The 20,027-nt window shown below is 32.9% G+C and overlaps 1 protein-coding gene across 1 annotated transcript in view; it reads left to right on the top strand.

Annotated features, from left to right (window-relative positions):
* Positions 1-20,027, top strand: part of LOC143057257 (uncharacterized) — a 28,830-nt gene that overhangs the window by 573 nt on the left and 8,230 nt on the right. The window contains exons 2-13 of the mRNA XM_076230531.1: positions 2,340-2,434; positions 4,374-4,475; positions 7,057-7,172; positions 7,961-8,064; positions 8,270-8,332; positions 9,359-9,606; positions 10,025-10,108; positions 10,893-10,979; positions 12,020-12,167; positions 16,269-16,375; positions 16,848-16,941; positions 17,743-19,352. Of these exons, the coding sequence (XP_076086646.1) occupies positions 2,352-2,434; positions 4,374-4,475; positions 7,057-7,172; positions 7,961-8,064; positions 8,270-8,332; positions 9,359-9,606; positions 10,025-10,108; positions 10,893-10,979; positions 12,020-12,167; positions 16,269-16,375; positions 16,848-16,941; positions 17,743-19,352 (2,846 nt within the window). The 5' untranslated portion in view covers positions 2,340-2,351. The remainder of the gene's footprint in view (positions 1-2,339; positions 2,435-4,373; positions 4,476-7,056; positions 7,173-7,960; positions 8,065-8,269; positions 8,333-9,358; positions 9,607-10,024; positions 10,109-10,892; positions 10,980-12,019; positions 12,168-16,268; positions 16,376-16,847; positions 16,942-17,742; positions 19,353-20,027) is intronic.

Here is a 20,027-nt window from a genome sequence, read left to right as displayed (position 1 = left end):
AATAGATGCTGTATTTGGAATTACCACTTGCTTTTACCCATTTACTAATCATGGACTGTCAATGAACATACATGTACATGTATACTCCAAATATGACAATTCCAAAATCATTATCATTGCACAACAAGATTTTATATAAATTTAAAGATACAATGTAAATACACTAATAGTTATAGAAATGCAACTCTTACCACTGTAAACTTTCTCCATTAAAACTATACTTTTTCCTATCTTTGATGATAGTTTTTCGCAAATTTTTATTAAAAAAAAATATAGATTAACTTGAAATTCTTAATAACAAGACTTTAATTGAATCTCTTGTTTTCTGTTTATTACTTTCTATTACCATTCTGATTGATGCATTGAATTCCTTTTGAATTGTGTGATTATGTCTGTAATTAATTAATTACTTGGTAATTGGTTAATCCAATTATTTAATTATCATTTGTGTTATATAATTAAACAGCTTGAAAATAATTGTGTAATTTGATTATGTTTTTTTATCAAATAAATTCCTTATATTTAATATAAAATAAAGCTGCTTTCAGTTGTTAAAAGCCACATTTCTCATACGGTTAATGCGATGTGATAGTGATAATATTTAGTTTGGTTCTAATTTACTGCTAACAAGATCAATATTTATACCAATAAAAACAGTATTTAAAGAAGATTTAATTTCAATTACAGTGTTAAATAGGTAATCTTTTAGAAATGAGTTTATTTAAAGGATTGATAAGTTTATCCAGATAATATCTAAATTTCCAGGTTGAGTTAATAACATCACTGTAAAATTATGATGCGCTATTCTGTTTGAAACAAGTTTCCTATGTACAGGTCTATTTCTCAGATACTATTCTATTATCTATTTGTTACAACCTATGCACCTAATGCTATTCCTAATTATTATAATTAGTATTTAGCATTATGTTGCATATATTTAATTTGGTGTATGGAATCCAAATATAAGGTCAACAGAAAGAGGTCCTTATTTAATGGATTATTGATATAAATGTTAAGTTCAGGGCTCACACTACTTCAGAATTATAGGGAGAAGTGACTTCTCTTTTTGAAACTGATAGGGAGAAGTGGTGAGATTTGAAAGAGAAGTGCTCATTCGCGCGGTGCGCTACAATGTTTGCATTTTACAATAGTATAAAGGGCCATATGTAAATAATGTTCTTTTTATGTTGTTCAATTCATGAGTAAAAAATTACAATTAAAGTAACATTTGAAATTAAAAGTTGTTTAAGTTTTACTAAGGTTCTTGTGAGAAACTACCAACTAAATATCTAGCACTAAAAAAAAAATTATTTTTAAAAAATGTAAAGAAATTATAATATATCAATTACAATTTAATTAAAAATTATCTTGTGTATGAAATTCAGTGTTTCTCATAAAAAAATATAAAAGTTATTAAGCTGGACCATAATATATTGATATTAGTAGAATAGTCTCAGAGTTAAGCAACTTTAATCAATAGTTTGAAACAATCCATAAAAAATATAGGGACTTATATACACCAATCAATTAGATGTAACCAAAAGTCTCTTAATGAGTGTGGAATGCGTAATTTTTCCCTTTGGGATCAATATTCTTCTGTCAGCTGTTCCATCCGTGCGTCCGTAGTAATTATTGTAAAAATACGGATTTCGGTCATAGCTGGTCCGGTTCAGATCCGTAGTTTAGAAATCGGTCAATGGCGGACGAATGCAAGAAAATTTATAAAAATAAACGATGTTTGACAAGTTATTTGGAAAGGAACATGACGGTTTTAATGCAATAAATGGATTAAACATTTACTGGAGGCAACTTTTATCACGTTTAAATGAAGCAACAAACTTATTTTGCCGCCGAAATTTAGGTTGATGTACGTTTTCGAGTAACAAGCACCGGAACTTGCGAAAATGCACGAAGTGATAAAAAGTTGTATTTTTATCAAATAACCTGCTACACACTGCGAAGACAATGCTTCAACCTCTTTTCTAAAGATAATGAATCGTTTATGTCTGAATTTCTTTAATTATCAGTAAAAAATTGATGTTTCATCAACTTAGTAAAAGTTGAAAATGTCAGATGACGGAAGCGACTGAAAGCGACTATCGTCAAGAACAGGGCGACTTGTTTCGCTTTTGGGGGTCGGGGAAAGCGAAGTGACGGTCGGGAAGGCGACTTCTTCGCCCAAGTCGCCTGGTAGCGTGAGCCCTGAAGTTTATATGATACATGTAATTGTGTTCAGCTTTTATAAAAAAAAGTTTATCATGATCAGTAAAGCAAGTGATACATTTCCGCGTCCACATGTGCACTCTTGTTTTCAAATATTATTTTTTTTGTACATGTAGGTCACCACCACCATGAGTGCTTTGATGAAGATGAAAAATATTTCTGGTCAGCAAACATGTAGATTTGTTGGAAACAATTTTACAGAGGAAAATAGGTATGTATTTGAGAATATCTGCTATTACCTGGACCATTTAACAAAAGAATACCCAGTCAAAAGAAAATGAAAGGTGCATATCACTGGTTCAGATATACATGTATATATATCTTTTCCCAGGGAAATTATGCACATGGTAACCTTGGTTCACTTTGAAGTATAGATATTTTGAACAATGTTATAATTACTTTTTGTATGATCTTGAAAAGTATTGGCAGTGCAGGGATCTCCATGGATGAAAATTGAACGATGGAGGAACTTTCACCATCATAAACCGTATCTATGCCGTACAGTGTAGTGCGATTGAAAGTATTTCATCCGTCCACATAAGGATAGGTGAACATGCTAATTCATTGCTTATCTAAATAATATTTATTTGAATTTTCATTATAAACTCTATATAAAAGTATATATATTTTCAATAATTGCTGTTTGTAACCCTTCAAAGGCCAAGCCCTCATGCCCCCTCCCTTTCCCTTAGTTGAGAATGACCAATAGCTATCACGAAGGTCCCCATGTAGTTTTCTTACTATTTTTGGTAATTGTTATGGGGGTTAAAAATCATGTGGAGCTTATTTTTCACGGACACTGTCAAATTCAGAAGTCATGAACCCAGTACTGGTATTGCTGTTTTGCAGCAACGACAAAACGAGTCGTACGGGTTATGTAAAAGGTTAAAAAGATTTGTAAAGCAAACGTTGTCAAATGAAAAGGTTTTTAATTTATAGTATAATCTTTTTTAAATTTTTATCTAGCAAATCGATGCTATGCAACATACATCTTTCGAGTCTGAATAGAAACTGGAAACGCAGATGTATCAATTTGATTGTAAACTACGAAATGAATTCAGAATTACGATACGATATTTCTTTACAGGAATTATTAAAAGTTTTTACTTTTTAACTTTTAAAGTAATTCTATATTATCGTTACAATACAGCAGTACTCGAGTTATTTGCGATGAAATAATAATTACTGTTTTACGTCTTATTTTGCACTTCTTAAAAAGAGGGATGCTGATTGCGTAAGTCAAAATAAAAGCATGTGGTCGACTTGTTAAACTTTGTAACTGGATTACTAATTTATTTATTTAATCTGAATTATCATAAGCATTTGCGGAAACTTAGTTAAATAATTCGACAAATGAATCGTCTATCTTCAGATAATATTCATCTGTCTGGTTTGTTGATCTACCAGAACAAGCTCAGGTACAAGTGATTAGTGATCTTAATCCGGATATCCCTCAGGTGTTTGAACTGTATTGGATTATACTATAAAAAAAAAGCCTGAGGGTTATGCAATTACATGCATTTAATTATAATTGCAAAAAAAAATATATGTCAAACGGTTACCCGACCAACCCTATCTTGAGCGCCGACCCTAAGCCATTTTTTTCAAATCAATAAAATGGGAAATAATCCAATCATTAAAATTACGGGTAAACTCGGCCCATGATCAACTCAGACCATGACAAGACGAAACTGCACACTAAAAATCATGTCACAAAAAAGAAAATGAAAAAATTAAATAAAATGAAAATACCGACCTACCAACCCTATTTTTTTAAAGCATGTAACCTTAAACAGACATATATTTTTTTTGGCCTTAACATGTTCTTGTCCTGAATATGCATATTAATTTGCTGCAAGATGTTAGGCAGCCATCCATCTGACAGCATCATCTAAATATTTGTATCAATTAATGAGTTGTTAAGTGTGAGGATTTCCAGATCTGTCAGACACCTACATGTAATTCCTGTGTTTAGGATACTTAGAATTAAGAATGTTGGACATGCTTAGCATAACAAGGCATGCATTTTTGTTGTTTTTCCTATTCTTGAACCTGCTTATTATATATAAACAGTTTATTGAAAAAATTAATTTTGCTAGTTGGTTTGCTCATTTATGTTGTTTTTAATGCATTTAGATGCCTCTTTTCAGAAATACAGATGAAAATATGCTGAAATTTCCTAGCACCAAAAACATTCTTTGGGACCATACTAGTGTAGGAGCTGATTCCCTGATTAGTATTTCATATTACAGGTATAATTTATATTTCACTTGCCAGTATGTACAAAAAATTTGTTCCGGCCTGACATTTGTTCCGCCTGAACAAATTTCATAAAAAACTTATATCGCAGAAAATATGTTCCAGCGCTATACAATTTGTTCCGGAACTAATTTTTTAACCAAATGTGAAATAAGTTCTGGAACACAGCCTGACAGCTCCATGAGTTTTGTTCCAATATTGAAATTTAAAAAAAAAGTGAAATAAGTTCCTGTGATATTAGTTTTGAAAGAAGGTATTTTATAGAAATCAAGGAATATATTCTGCTCGAACCTATTTCACAGAAAATAAGTACCTTTAACATATTGCACAGCAAAATATTTTATGAAATAAATTATATAGAAATTGTCTTTGAAAAAAGTTCTCCCAGAACATATTTCCTGTGAAATAAGTTCCAGTGGAACTTTTTTCACAGGAACAAATTTTGGCTCACACAAGCACCAGAAACATCATAGCCAAGAATTTTACAACAAAACGAATTTAGATAAGTTAAGTTAACACTTATGACCTAATCTCATCAAATGTAAAGTTTTTTTTTTGGTGCGAACATACATTGCCAATCTAAAATATTTCACAAAGGAGTAAGTTCGGTAAGTGCCATATTTGGCCCCAATTATAAAGTTCATGGTTACAAGACAATAATTGTTTTAAGTTGCCTTAAAGACATGTGAAAAAGTTAAACAGAGCTGTTTTTGTCAAAGTTTAATTCTAACAGAACGATTTTTACATTCCAAAACGGTCAAGATAAGGGATTTTGGTGAAATTTGACAAAATCAGCGGGATTTCAACCAAATAAAGGACCAGGAAACATAGAGCGCAGGCGTCGACAAGCTTAATATTCAAATAAGACATGTTAAATGTCTTCACAAACATTATTTTAAAAGATCTTTGTTGTCGACGTATGCGCTCTATGTTTCCTGTCAAATAATCTTTGGAAATTTCCCCATTTTCATTGATTTTTTCGTGAAAAATCAATATGAGTACAACTTGTGACGTCATAATGAAACGCAGAAACGTAAAATTTTAAACAAAATGGCTTATATCAGGGGTCGACGTAACCGCTGGCCCGCTGGCCCGTGGCTAGAAAATTTACTGTCGGGCCAGTCAAACTTAACAAAGAACGGCCCGACGGGCCAGTCAATATTCTCGGGTCACTTGGGCCAGCAACTTTCATTTTCTACCACGCGGAAGATTGCATATACTTCCGTGTTATTGAAATCGACTGGTAATAATAGCCGGCCAATCAAATTACTCGGTAAAAATCGACAATTCCGAGGTTCCCCGGAAATGCGCGAGATTCGTTATTCGGGATTTGTCGAGTTAAAAATGGCAGCCCCCAGTTAAATTAAATAAATTGATGATATGGAACGTTTCCTAAAGAACTACCCCCAAAAAAGAAAAGCTGAAACCGATAGCAACCAAAAAGGAAAAGAATATGAAAAATCAAAAAGAAAAAGGGAGTTAAATAATGCATCAAAAGCTCTCAGATTGCAGGATTTTGTGCCAATAATAATAAAATTTTCTTGGAGGGGGCAAACCCCCCCAAACCCCCCTACCGCGTCAGCCCACTTCGTGGACCGACATTTCTCGGGCCAGTAAGATTTTGAGTGGGCCAGTTGATCAAAAAAAAATTTGGCCCTTTGGGCCAGGTACTTCATTTTTCTTAAGTCAACCCCTGTTATATCCTATCTAGTCAATGTATTAGCTATAATGTATCGTGATATTGGTCAATAAATCCGAGTTTGAAATTTACGCTAAAAAAGTGGGCCATTTTAGGACCTTATCGAACATACTCCTTTAATGAAAAACAAGCAAAATCAAGAAATTTTACAAAATTTACAAATTTCATAATGGTTTATAACCAGCATGACCAGGGAAATTTGTTAAATGCGAAATTTAATTTTTTTGAATAACTTATCTCTTAGTAAAAAAATTACTAGTTCATGTAGTTTGAGAATATGTTAGGTAACCTAAAAATTTGCTGTAATATTTGAGCCAAATAAGGGCCGTTTCTCCTCTACTTCTATACTGGTTTTCCTAATCAGTTGAGCTTCATTTTGACTGCAAATTCTGGTTTTTGTTTACCAGGCATTTGGACAGGTAACCAGGGATGTCAATATTTGTCTATCCAACAGCATAATTGATTGATAAGTCCAATTGTCAGGGCACATTTTTCGAAGCTATCATATATAAAATTGAGAATGGAAATGGGGAATGTGTCAAATTGCAAAGAGACAACAACCTGACCAAATAAAAAACAACAGCAGAGGGTCACCAACAGGTCTTCAATGTAGCGAGAAATTCCCGCACCCGGAGGCGTCCTTCAGCTGGCCCCTAAACAAATATATACTAGTCCAGTGATAATGAACGCCATACTAATGCATGAGAAGGAAAAGTTCCCTTTCGGTACGATGTTTTAAATTTTCATCTACATGTACAGTTATGGGAATAGTAAAACAATTATCAAATGATTGAAATATGAAGAGTAATAATCCTTGCTTGCTTGTGAAAGTTAACCAATATGCCTGAATTTTAACATATAATCTTGACTTTCAGAAAACCAAGATTATGTATATCTGAAAAAGTTCTACGATTTGCTCATCGGCACATTGAGAGTAAAGGAAAGACATTTTGTGGCTGTGCTCTTGTTGGACAGCTAAGTATAGATGATGGTTAGTTTATCTGAAATGTAGGCAAAATGATGTTATACACAAATCATGCAAATCCTTTAATCATTAATGTATAAAGTAATTTTATGTAAAGAAGGGTTTTATTCATTCACTCTAGACATCTATTTGATCTCTTTTATACAGCTGATAACCTACAATGTAACTGCTGTCTATCCCTATATTTCTGACAATAATTATTATTTAGAACGACTTTTTACATCAAAATTATCATTTTAAAAAAACACGACAATTTTTTTTGATAACAAATGCATAGAGTTGAAACCTTTTTGCTCTATTAATAAGCTTACTCAGCATCATCAATGAGATATTATATCGAGAGAACCGTTATAATTTCATACTTTATACATGACATGTATATTGACCAACAACAGAGGGTGTGTCAATGTTTGTACAGCTTCCTAGGTTAAAGTTAAAGGTCAAAAACTTTGGTTTCAGTTGACAACCCCATGTCCTTTAGTGAAGATATAAATATCATCTCAATGATGTCTAGTACTATATAAGTTATAGTGTTTGCTATTGACCCCTACGCATCCATTGGAGTCAGTAGTGAACTTTATAACAAATTCCTGCGCACAGGACTTTTCTTGCCAAGTTTTGTTTTAAAAAAACCAACAAAATACAATAACATTAACAGATGTAATCATTAATAGCAGATGTGACACCATGATACCTATGCAATCTCCTGTCCCCCTTCATAGTGGCCACCATTTGATGGCATTAAACCAATCCTTATTGTTGTAAATGGTATTAATTTTGTTTGTATTTTGTAGATGGTGAAGGTTTGACATTTACACTGGATAGATTTGATCCTGGGGGTGATTCATTGAATAATAGTTATTCACTGACACCTGGTGATTTGGCAGTACCATTTCAGGTTTGTTATTTGTGTAATATAATATCTACTTTGAAAAATATGAAATGTGGTCTTGTTCATTCTTTAGTCATGTTAGTTTCAAAGAAGCAAACAATATTTGCCACTTCACAAATTTGTATTTTAAAACATACCAAAAAAATTTGTGAATTTTGATTTAGCCAATTTATTTAAATTATACATTCATTAGTGATTTGTCTATTTACAGGTGATGTTAAATTCTAAAAATGATCGTCAAAGTTCATCAGATGATTACCTACAGGCTTTACAGGTAACTGACTGGAATAGTATTAATTGTTACATCCAAACTGTTCACTCATTTTCTTGTTTTATTGAATTGTTGATTTAGAAGAATATCAGTGAATGACTTTCTTGACATTATAGAGTGACTGTAAGGTGCACATGTCTGAGACTGTCTGCCAGGAATCTTGTCATTATAGAGTGACTGTAAGGTGCACATGTCTGAGACTGTCTGCCAGGAATCTTGTCATTATAGAGTGACTGTAAGGTGCACATGTCTGAGACTGTCTGCCAGGAATCTTGTCATTATAGAGTGACTGTAAGGTGCACATGTTTGAGACTGTCTGCCAGGAGTCTTGTCATTATAGAGTGACTGTAAGGTGCACATGTCTGAGACTGTCTGCCAGGAATCTTGTCATTATAGATTGACTGTAAGGTGCACATGTCTGAGACTGTCTACCAGGAATCATCCTGAGGTTTATTTTTTTGGACCAATGTTTATTGTTAAGTTTTATGATACTTTTAAAACCTTGATCTGAAAGACATGTATATAAAACATAAAATTGAGAGTCATTATCAGTGACACAAGCTAATCTATTTTTCTGATCCACAAATAGTCATGATATATTCTTCACTTTAAATAGAATAGAAAGATTTGAAAAAATAAATTGTAAATCAACTGACTGACTTCTAAAATGTCTGCTTTTCTTGTATAGAACTACATATGCATTGTATATATATATATATATATATATATATATATATATTGGCTACAAAATTTAAGCTGTGGGCTACACTGCCAAAATTTTAACTGAATCCCATGTCATATGGTATAATTCATGTTAGCTGTTCTGTCATTTGAAGTCCAAGTTAAAATTTAGTTGTTTAAAGCCTATTCATAATGAGCAGGTTTTTTGGTTTATATGGTAAAACTATGTCCCTTAGGGTGGAGATTGGGGGCCTTCCCCATCCTTAGTTCTGTTGACTAAATTTTTGTTTGTAATACTTAAACATGAAGTGGCTGAAATTATGTATTTTACTTGTTATATTTTTGCAGCTATTGAAACAGAGGTGCTGTAGTAAGAATTCCATAGACTTGAGTAACTTTCTCCTAACAAAAGGCTGGTGTAGTATTTATACAAGTGGAGATCAATGTGTTCATCATTTACAATTTGATGTTGTTACTATGGCAACTGAGTTCAAGGCAATACAAATTAATGCTGTACCTATTGTGCCGACTGCTTTATCTAAAAACCTCTCGGGACCAATGAGCATGAGTCATTTACAAGGAGAACCAAAAACAGGGTATGTATTAAAATTGTTAAACATGTATTATTTTCAATGAAAAATACTGAATTTATATGATTTAAAAAAAAAAAATCTTCAGTTTTTAGAAAGGTGTATATGTATCGCTTTTGTATTATACGGATGGTGTTTTTCAATGTTAATTATATTAATAGGATGGGGAATGCTTTTTGTAGATTTCATACATATGCATTGAATTCTTGATAATACAGTGTAGCTATAATGGTTCATGTAGTAAGCAGTTGAAGGACGCTTCCGGGGGCGGGAATTTCTCACTGCATTGAAGACCTGTTGGTGACCTTCTGCTGTTGTCTGCTCTATTGTCGGGTTGTCTCTTTGACACATTCCCCATTTCCATTCTCAATTTTAGTACTTTCATTTTTCATAGATTCTAAATCTTGAATTGTTTTGTTTTCAGCTACTTAACCATGGATCATACCAGGAAAGTTCTGTTAGTGTTAGAGTCTGATCCAAAAGTGGCTAATTTACCGTTGGTTGGCATGTAAGTCAATTGTTGTTAAGAATGCTTGCGCCTCTGTTTCAAAATATCAAGCTTATAAAAGACTGTTATAAATTGATAGTATATGAATAACAGAACTTAAGAAGTAAAAAAAAGATAACAGTCAGTGTGCTTGCTTTTGAGATATAAGCAATTGAAATTTGCTGGGAACTGATTCACTCTAGCTTTTCATATATTTAACAATAGCACCTTTTTTCATTCAAAAACTATGAAAAGATAAGGATTTCATAAGATTTTCGAAAATGCCTTTTTTAACTATATATTATAAAATAATGAAAGAGATTTGGGGCTAGTGGGTAACATTTCAAATGGAACTACATGGATAAAACTAAGAGGATTTGTGAAAATCTGGCGAAAGTAAAAACCAAGAGTAGCAAAAATCTTTTAACGTTGAAAACAAGGGAAAAATGTATTGTAGTTTGTAAATAATATTTACTTGACTGCTAAGTGCACATGTTGTATTAGTGGACCAAAAAATGTACTAGAAGGATAATGATGTTTTTACTAATAATTTCATTTAGTATCAACCAGTTTAAGTTAACTATGTACATGATGAACCAACTCATTGAATAATGTTGAAGATCTTTTTGAAAAATAGATTGACAAATGAACCTTACTTCTAGATATTATAAATGCTATTGACAACTTATGAATGTAGGAATGGTTATTTTTCTTCAACAGTTTGCATTTTTAGAACAAGAATGTGCAAGCTTGTCAATAGTATCATGTGAAAGATATCCAAACATTGTGTTTTTTAATGTTTCAGATGGGTTAGTGGTGTTTCTTTTGTATACAGTCCATATATTTGGGCATGTTGTCTCAGATATCTACATAACGCAAGTCTTAATGACAGGTAAGTCCTCTGTTGTTAAAACGGTTCTATTTTATCATAATACAGTAGTTAGATAGATAAGTTAATACTGTTTGTCAATAGTGGTAAATTATGCAATACAAGAATGAACACACAAAAACTACCATTGATCTTAAAAAAAAAATCTATTTTTAAAAATCTATCTAAAGTAACTTAAACCAGACAAACAAAAAGATTCACTTACAATGACTGAATTAAACTGTCAATTGTTAAAAGGAAATTAAGAAATGCTCCTTTCATTTTCTGATTGATCACTATGAAGTTAGTCATCAGAAATGATTATTTTAAAAGATGCAAGATGTTACAGCCAAGCTATTAAATTTTACAAGTGAACTATGTTCCTTTTGTAGAGTTAAGCTTAACATGAATATTTTATATGATAAAAAGACATGGGGAGTAGTTGTCAGACATCCAAAGGTCCAGATATAGTCTTCAACAATAGACATGTCTTTAAAACATTTTGATACTGTGTAACCCTGTGACCATTTTACCAAAATTATTATAATTAAAATAACTTGTTTATCATTTAAACTGAGGGTAATATAAATAAAAAAAAAAGATGTGGTATTAGTGCCAATGAGACAACTCTCAATCCAAATCACAATGTTTAAAAAGTTAACTATTAAAGGTCACTACAGCCTTCAACATGGCTCACACAGAACAGCAAGCTATAAAAACCAAAAAATGACTAGTGTAAAACAGTTTGTACAGGAAAACCAACATTCTAATCTTATATAAAAATTGAGAAACAAGAAACACTTTATATGAACCACATCAACCAACAATAACCACTGAACAACAGGCTTCTGACTTAGGACAGGTGCATACAGCAGGTTTAAACAGACGTCTACGTTTACCCTAACCGGAGACAGTAGTGTAATGTTACATTAGCATAGTCAGAATTAATTGTATTTATTTATGTTCTTTTGTTATTTAATTGTAGAATGTTCCTTTTGAATCTTTTCAACGTGTTTTTCATGTTTAAATTAAAGATAATAAGTATAGAAACATTATTATTGTAGAGTGTGTGTTCCTCCAGAGTCTTTCTTATTGGTGCTATATAACCCAATGCATTCTAAACCTGAGTTTTATGAGGTTGTCACATCTACTGGCAGTGGTCAGATGAACTTTGATCTCTTCAATGGGTATGAAGTGATCAATTTACCAAAGGTTAGCAGTTGTTTAAATATTTTTGTCATTGCAGGGCTCACACTACTTCAGAATTATAGGGAGAAGTGACTTCTCTTTTTGAAACTGATAGGGAGAAGTGGTGAGATTTGAAAGAGAAGTGCTCATTCGCGCGGGTGCGCTACAATGTTTGAATTTTACAATAGTATAAAGGGCCATATGTAAATAATGTTCTTTTTATGTTGTTCAATTCATATGAGTAAAAAATTACAATTAAAGTAACATTTGAAATTAAAAGTTGTTTCAGTTTTACTAAGGTTCTTGTGAGAAACTACCAACTAAATATCTAGCACTAAAAAAAAAAATTTATTTTAAAAAATGTAAAGAAATTATATCAATTACAATTTAATTAAAAATTATCTTGTGTATGAAATTCAGTGCTTCTCATAAAAAAATATAAAAGTTATTAAGCTGGGCCATAATATATTGATATTAGTAAAATAGTCTCAGAGTTAAGCAACTTTAATCAATAGTTTGAAACATTCATAAAAAATATAGGGAATTATATACACCAATCAATTAGATGTAACCAAAAGTCTCTTAATGCGTGTGGGATGTGTAATTTTTCCCTTTGGGATCAATATTCTTCTGTCAGCTGTTCCATCCGTGAGTCTGTAGTAATTATTGTAAAAGTACGGATTTCGGTCATAGCTGGTCCGGTTCAGATCCGTAGTTTAGAAATCGGTCAATGGCGGACGAATGCAAGAAAATTTACAAAAATAAACGATGTTTGAAAAGTTATTTGGAAAGGAACATGACGGTTTTAATGCAATAAATGGATTAAACATTTACTGGAGGCAACTTTTAGCACAATTAAATGAAGTAACAAACTTATTTTGCCGCCGAAATTTAGGTTGATGTACGTTTTCGAGTATTAACAAGCACCGGAACTTGCGAAAAGGCACGAAGTGATAAAAAGTTGTATTTTTAGCTCACCTGGCCCGAAGGGCCAAGTGAGCTTTTCTCATCACTTGGCGTCCGTCGTCCGTCGTTAACTTTTACAAAAATCTTCTCCTCTGAAACTACTGGGCCAAATCAAACCAAACTTGGCCACAATCATCATTGGGGTATCTAGTTTAAAAAATGTGTGGCGTGACCTGGTCAACCAACCAAGATGGCCGCCACGGCTAAAAATAGAACATAGGGGTAAAATGCAGTTTTTGGCTTAGAACTCAAAAACCAAAGCATTTAGAGCAAATCTGACACGGGGGTAAAAATGTTTATCAGGTCAAGATCTATCTGCCCTGAAATTTTCAGATGAATCGGTCAATCGGTTGTTGGGTTGCTGCCCCTGAATTGGTAATTTTGAGGAAATTTTGCTGTTTTTGGTTATTATCTTGAATATTATTATAGATAGAGATAAACTGTAAACAGCAATAATGTTCAGCAAAGTAAGATCTACAAATAAGTCAACATGACCAAAATGGTCAGTTGACCCGTTTAGGAGTTATTGCCCTTTATAGTCAATTTTTAACCATTTTTCGTTAATTAAAGTAATCTTTTACAAAAATCTTCTCCTCTGAAACTACTGGGCCAAATTAATCCAAACTTGGCCACAATCATCTTTGGGGTATCTAGTTTAAAAAATATGTGGCGTGACCTGGTCAACCAACCAAGATGGCCGCCACAGCTAAAAATAGAACATAGGGGTAAAATGCAGTTTTTGGCTTATAACTCAAAAACCAAAGCATTTTGAGGAAATCTGACATGGGATAAAAATGTTTATCAGGTCAAGATCTATCTGCCCTGAAATTTTCAGATGAATCGGTCAATCGGTTGTTGGGTTGCTGCCCCTGAATTGGTAATTTTGAGGAAATTTTGCTGTTTTTGGTTATTATCTTGAATATTATTATAGATAGAGATAAATTGTAAACAGCAATAATGTTCAGCAAAGTAAGATCTACAAATAAGTCAACATGACCAAAATGGTCAGTTGACCCCTTTAGGAGTTATTGCCCTTTATAGTCAATCTTTAACCATTTTTCATAAATCTAAGTAATCTTTTACATAATCTCCACTGAAACTACTAGGCCACAATCATCTTTGGGGTATCTAGTTTGAAAAATGTGTCCGATGACCTGGCCATTCAACCAAGATGGCTGCCACGGCTAAAAATAGAACATAGGGGTAAAATGCAGTTTTTGGCTTATAACTATGAATTCAAAGCATCTAGAGCAAATCTGACAAGAAGTTAAATTGTTAATCAAGTCAATATCTATCTGCCCTGAATTTTTCAGATGAATTGGACAACTGGTTGTTGGGTTGCTGCCCTCCAATTGGTAATTTTTAAAGAAATTTTGCCGTTTTTGGTTATCTTGAATACTATTATAGATAGCGATAAACTGTAAACAGCAATAATGTTCAGCAAAGTAAGATCTACAAATAAGTCAACATGACCTAAATGGTCAATTGACCCCTTAAGGAGTTATTGCCCTTTATAGTCAATTTTTAACAATTTTCATTAATTTGGTAAATATATGTAAATTTTTACCAAATATAGTTCTCTGTTACTAATCAGTGTTCTAGGATTTTTTTGGCACCTTGACTTACCACGGGTAAGATCAATAAAAAAATTACTTACCCACATCTAAAAGTTAAATCCGCCAACCAATGCGGACGGCGCAAAAAAAACGATTTCTTACTAATTTTGACAAATATGTTATAGTTATTACTATGTCATTTATTAAGAGCTATAATAAATGCAACTGTAAGTTTATTTTCCTCCGATGACAAGAAAAAATATCGTTTATGTCCCGATTTAAGCACCAGTTATCAATCTGGACTTTCCGATTTTACCGACACCGTGACCGACTTTTAGAATGATAGGAGAAGAATGTGGTCTCTTTTGCGCTTGATTACACCTAGTAAACGAGTGCTTGAATAAAAGCACTGATAGACATCGACAAAATCTTCGATCTTTTATCAAAGTTTTTTCTCGTGATTTAATAAAAATAAAAAGCAGATATGGGAAAATTGAAGAGGACCTGGAAATTTCAAGAGTTTTTCAGCTTCCCCGAACTTGAAAATTGACTTACCACCGGGTGACAAAGGCTAAAAAATGACTTACCCGTTGTCCTAATCCACTTACTCCGGGTAACGGGTAATGGGAATCCTAGAACACTGACTAATGGGCAAAGTTCATTATAGATATAATTGTAAGAAGCAAAATCGTTCAGTAAAGTAAGAACTTCAAACACATCACCATCACCAAAATACAATTTTGTCATGAATCCATTTGTGTCCTTTGTTTAATATGCACATAGACCAAGGTGAGCGACACAGGCTCTTTAGAGCCTCTAGTTATCAAATAACCTGATACACACTGCGAAGACAATGCTTCAACCTCTTTTCTAAAGATAATGAATAGTTTATGTCTGAATTTCTTTAATTATCAGTAAAAAATTGATGTTTCATCAACTTGGTAAAAATTGAAAATGTCCGATGACGGAAGCGACTGAAAGCGACTATCGTCAAGAACAGGGCGACTTGTTTTCGCTTTTGGGGGTCGGGGAAAGCGAAGTGACGGTCGGGAGGGCGACTTGTTCGCCCAAGTCGCCTGGTAGTGTGAGCCCTGCATTGGGCTTTTGTCTCTTTTAGTCATATCTCCATCTTCTTTTATTTATACAAATAAAAGCCAATCTGATGTAGTCTATGTATCAAGTTCAACTAAATTGGAAAAACAATCTTGAATTGAGATAAAGAAAATTAGATATCATTTGAGAACTTTAAAAAAAAATCTTAAATTCTGATAAGGGTGCATTAAAATCTTGGAAGGTAGTTATGGTTAAACCAGTATTTAGAAATTAAGAAAAAATGCTTTTATGCTCATTAAACCCAGTGGAACTGTGTGAACATACATATTTGGGGAAACAATTTGAATATGTGAATATACCAGCATATCACAATTTATTGTGAAAACAATACTAAAATGTTTGTGAAATACAATTGTTGAAAATATGATGCCTTCAGATTGATGGGCATTTACTACCTTACATGTATGAATAGGACACAGAAACTTATACTTATCTTTCCTAATGTGAATACATAACATTATACTGAAGAAAAAACATGTTTTCATTTCAGACAATGACAAGTGGTAATCAGACAATAGAAATGGACATTGGTGCTGTTGACGGTGGACAGAAAAAAGAAAAATTTGATGGTGCTATACATTTGCTCAAAAGTCAGAAGTAAGTGTAGAAAAATAAGTTTGTTTTAATGCCAGAAGTTACAGTTTAATTGGCTTACAACTGATGGTAATTTGGGAAAATGTGATTGTGACATACAATTACAATTGGTCAAAGTCAACGGCATGTTGAAAAAATTAAGCAAAATTTGTATGAAAATAAATGGAGAATGTTATGGTTCTGAATAGTTGCTGATAGTCTTTAAGTCAACTGGGGAATTTGACATTGTGATACATTTGGGTACATTTTTTTTTTATTAAAAAAAAGGGGGGGGGAATATGAAGGCTTAAAAGCATTACATAAAAGTCAGGGGGAGACAATTGCCTGACTTATCATATTCTTGTTAGATCAAACTCGCTGTCATTTATGTAATTTACCATATTTAACATTTCAATACTATTATATTTACATTTTATAAGAGATTATCTGAGTCAAAACAATTAATAAGAATAAATTTAATGAAACTTTGTTGCAGATCCAACAGACAAGAAGATGTCCCTGTGTCGTCTGCTGTGTCAGTTCCTGATGAAATGACGCCAAGAAACATGCCAGCACCTCACAAGTCACAGGTATTTATAGAACTAAACTTTTTTTACCTGGAAATTAAATATTATTATGATAGATACATGTAGCACTGTATGAAAATACTACAGATTTTGTTTTACTTTAAATTTACAGGTTTATTACGTTTCTTTTTATCAAATGCAAATCATGCAACACCATGAACATCCCAATAAAAAGAACTCATACTCTGATATCAGTTACATGTAATTGTATGCAGCTTTACTAAAATCACAATAACTAAACTTGCATTTTTGTTTTTTCTTTAAAAATCACAATAATAATTGCACTCAGTAGTTTTTGAAATTGAATTATATCTATTCAATGATTTTATTATTTAACCCAGGAATTTTAAAGATTGACTCGAATTTGTTATCTTTTTCCAGAAGGGTAGTAGGTCTTTCCTAGTACATAGAACTTCCTCCACCAATTAAAAGTGGCAGCCGCGATATGGCCCATAGTTCTTAAAGTGGCATTTCAACACCAACCAACAATCAATCAAGCAAAAAACTAAATATAACTTTTTCAATTATGTGTTTAGTTTTTAATGTTGATAGTTTTCAATTCATCTAATTAGAATATCTTCTGTAATCATGAAATCAAATACGGCAATGTAAGTTTTACTGTATTAAAGCCTAAAATAATTTGTGAGTTTTTTTTTTTATTATAGGAAACAATGCTTTATGTATTATTTAAACACTGTTTTTTTTTGCAAACTTGTAAAGAAAACAAACTGTTGGAGCATTGCTAGAATAAAAATGCCAGTTTCATCTATAAAATTGTATTATTTTTTTCCCTCTTTTATCCAGCTTCCTGTGATGACATCAATGGTTCCTGAAGTCAGTTTATTATTTGGGGAGGACTCAGGAATATGTGTTAATCCAAAGAAACCAACAATAACTCAGGGAAAAGCGAATGGTGTTGCTCACATGACAGACTTTACACGGAGTAAATTAGCTCCTAACTTGCCAGTGCTACATGAACAACCAACTGTTCAACACTCTAATAGTGCTTCTGGATTTAATGCTCAACAAAATGTACATCAACAGACTAATTTCCATAGTGGACGTCTTGCTAAACATTATATGAATTCTGTTCCAAAGCCTGATAATTCAGTCCAAACTTCTAATCAAGGTCATGGGATTCAAAGTAGAACTTCTCATTTCGATTCTTTAACTGAAAAAAGAACTTCAAATTCAAACCCTTTCAATCAAAATGTGGATCCTATGTTTCAAAATAGGAATTCTAATATGGATCCAAGATTTCAGAATCCAAATTTCATGTATCAGAACATGTCTTCTCAACAAAACAATACACACAATAGAACAGAAACTAACTCAATGCAAAGGATGCTACCTCAAAATGTGCCAGGACAAGTGTTTCAACCCTATCCACAATATGTTACCCCAAACTATCCCTCTGTGCCATATGGACAGCCATCACATGGGTATGTACCTACACAAGGAATGATGGGACCACCTCAACCACAACAAATTCCTACACAACCTCAAATGCCTTATCCTTCTCAACAAGGTGTACCACAAGGATATAGACCAATGGGTCAACAGTTTGTCAATAATCAGCAAGGAATGACCACTAATGTACACCAAACAGCACCAAATACACAACATAAGTTTGTTCCAATCACATCACAAAATCAGCAAATTGATGTAGGAAATAGTGTGCAGAGAAATGTCCATCAAGATCAGCGACCTTCACCTCATGCTGACAGCAGTAAGTCTAGTGATGACAGTGGTTTGAGTGTCACACCGGAGAAGCAGATTCCTCCACCAAGACCAAGTAGTAAAAATAGTGCTACCATAGAGGAAGAGCCAGATTCTGTATTACAGAGTAAAAACATCAATTGGAATCAGGTGCCTCCAGAAGTTTATCAGCTTTTAATTCAACAGGATGCTCAGCTTAAAAAGTTACAGTCTCAGATACAAATGTTAATAACAAATCAGAGTAATTCCTCTCAGAACACCACAACAACGGAACTAGACACTCAAGTGACTTCTGTCAATAAAACTAACTCCACACATAATAACAGCAAAGCTGAAATGTGTTCTGTTGCTGTCAATACTACAGCATTCTCTCCAGAAAAAGTTGCAACCTGTCAGTCTGTCTCTCTACAGACAAGTCCCCAGAAACCAATGTCATCAAGGTCGAGTGAATCATCAGGTAACCATACACCAAGACAAGGATCACAGTGTAGTGGGGATGATGGTCGTACTCCAGCAGAGATACGGCATCGTGGGATACTTCCATTCAATAGTACCCACAAGGACGAGTTTGATTTAGATGCTTCACAAGATCTGTCCAGTGTAGTTAACAACATGGCACTCCATGACAAGACTATAGATAGTATACAGTCGGATATGATAGTTGATATGCCCAGCTATCATTCTTCTCCTACCAGGTAAGGCACTAAACAAGATAAAGCAATAATGTAGAGGATATTTTTTTTGGGTGTATCACAAGAGAACAGATTGTAATCAAGGGTAACTGTAAGTAGATCCTACAAGAAGTTGATCGCACCTACATATATTTTACACTTACTGTGAAAGTTCTTTTATTCATGGTGAACCTATTTTCATGGTTTTCGTGAATGACGTTATTCATGAATTTAAGTGTTCTACAAATTAAAATAAGTGTTGTCCATATCAAGACATGTAGGTTTGACTACCAATAATATCTAGAGAATACAGTGAATATCCACAAATCTACTGAATGCACTATAAACTACACTTGCTGGCAGGATTATACCCATTTAATCTTTAAAAACTTTTAAAAATTTTACAACTTTTGATCTTTTAATTCTCATACAAAATATTTTTATCTCAGAAAGTCAGATTTCCAGTGATGATATGCTATGATAAAGTGTTCACTTTATATCCTCATGATTCTAGAACGGATATAATAATTTCATAATGTACTTGCTTTTGATAAGAAATATTTTTACAAAGTCCATTTATACAAATTATAGCAGTTGTTTATATAACTTGTTTTCTTCAATATTGCTTTGTTTATGACCTTATTAACACCTTTGATTGTCTATAATCTGCTGATCACTCAATCTCGGGTTAATTAGTGT

This window comes from Mytilus galloprovincialis, chromosome 1, assembly GCF_965363235.1.
Source record: "Mytilus galloprovincialis chromosome 1, xbMytGall1.hap1.1, whole genome shotgun sequence".
Taxonomy (NCBI): Eukaryota; Metazoa; Mollusca; class Bivalvia; order Mytilida; family Mytilidae; genus Mytilus; species Mytilus galloprovincialis.
This window is presented reverse-complemented; position numbering and strand designations above follow the sequence as displayed.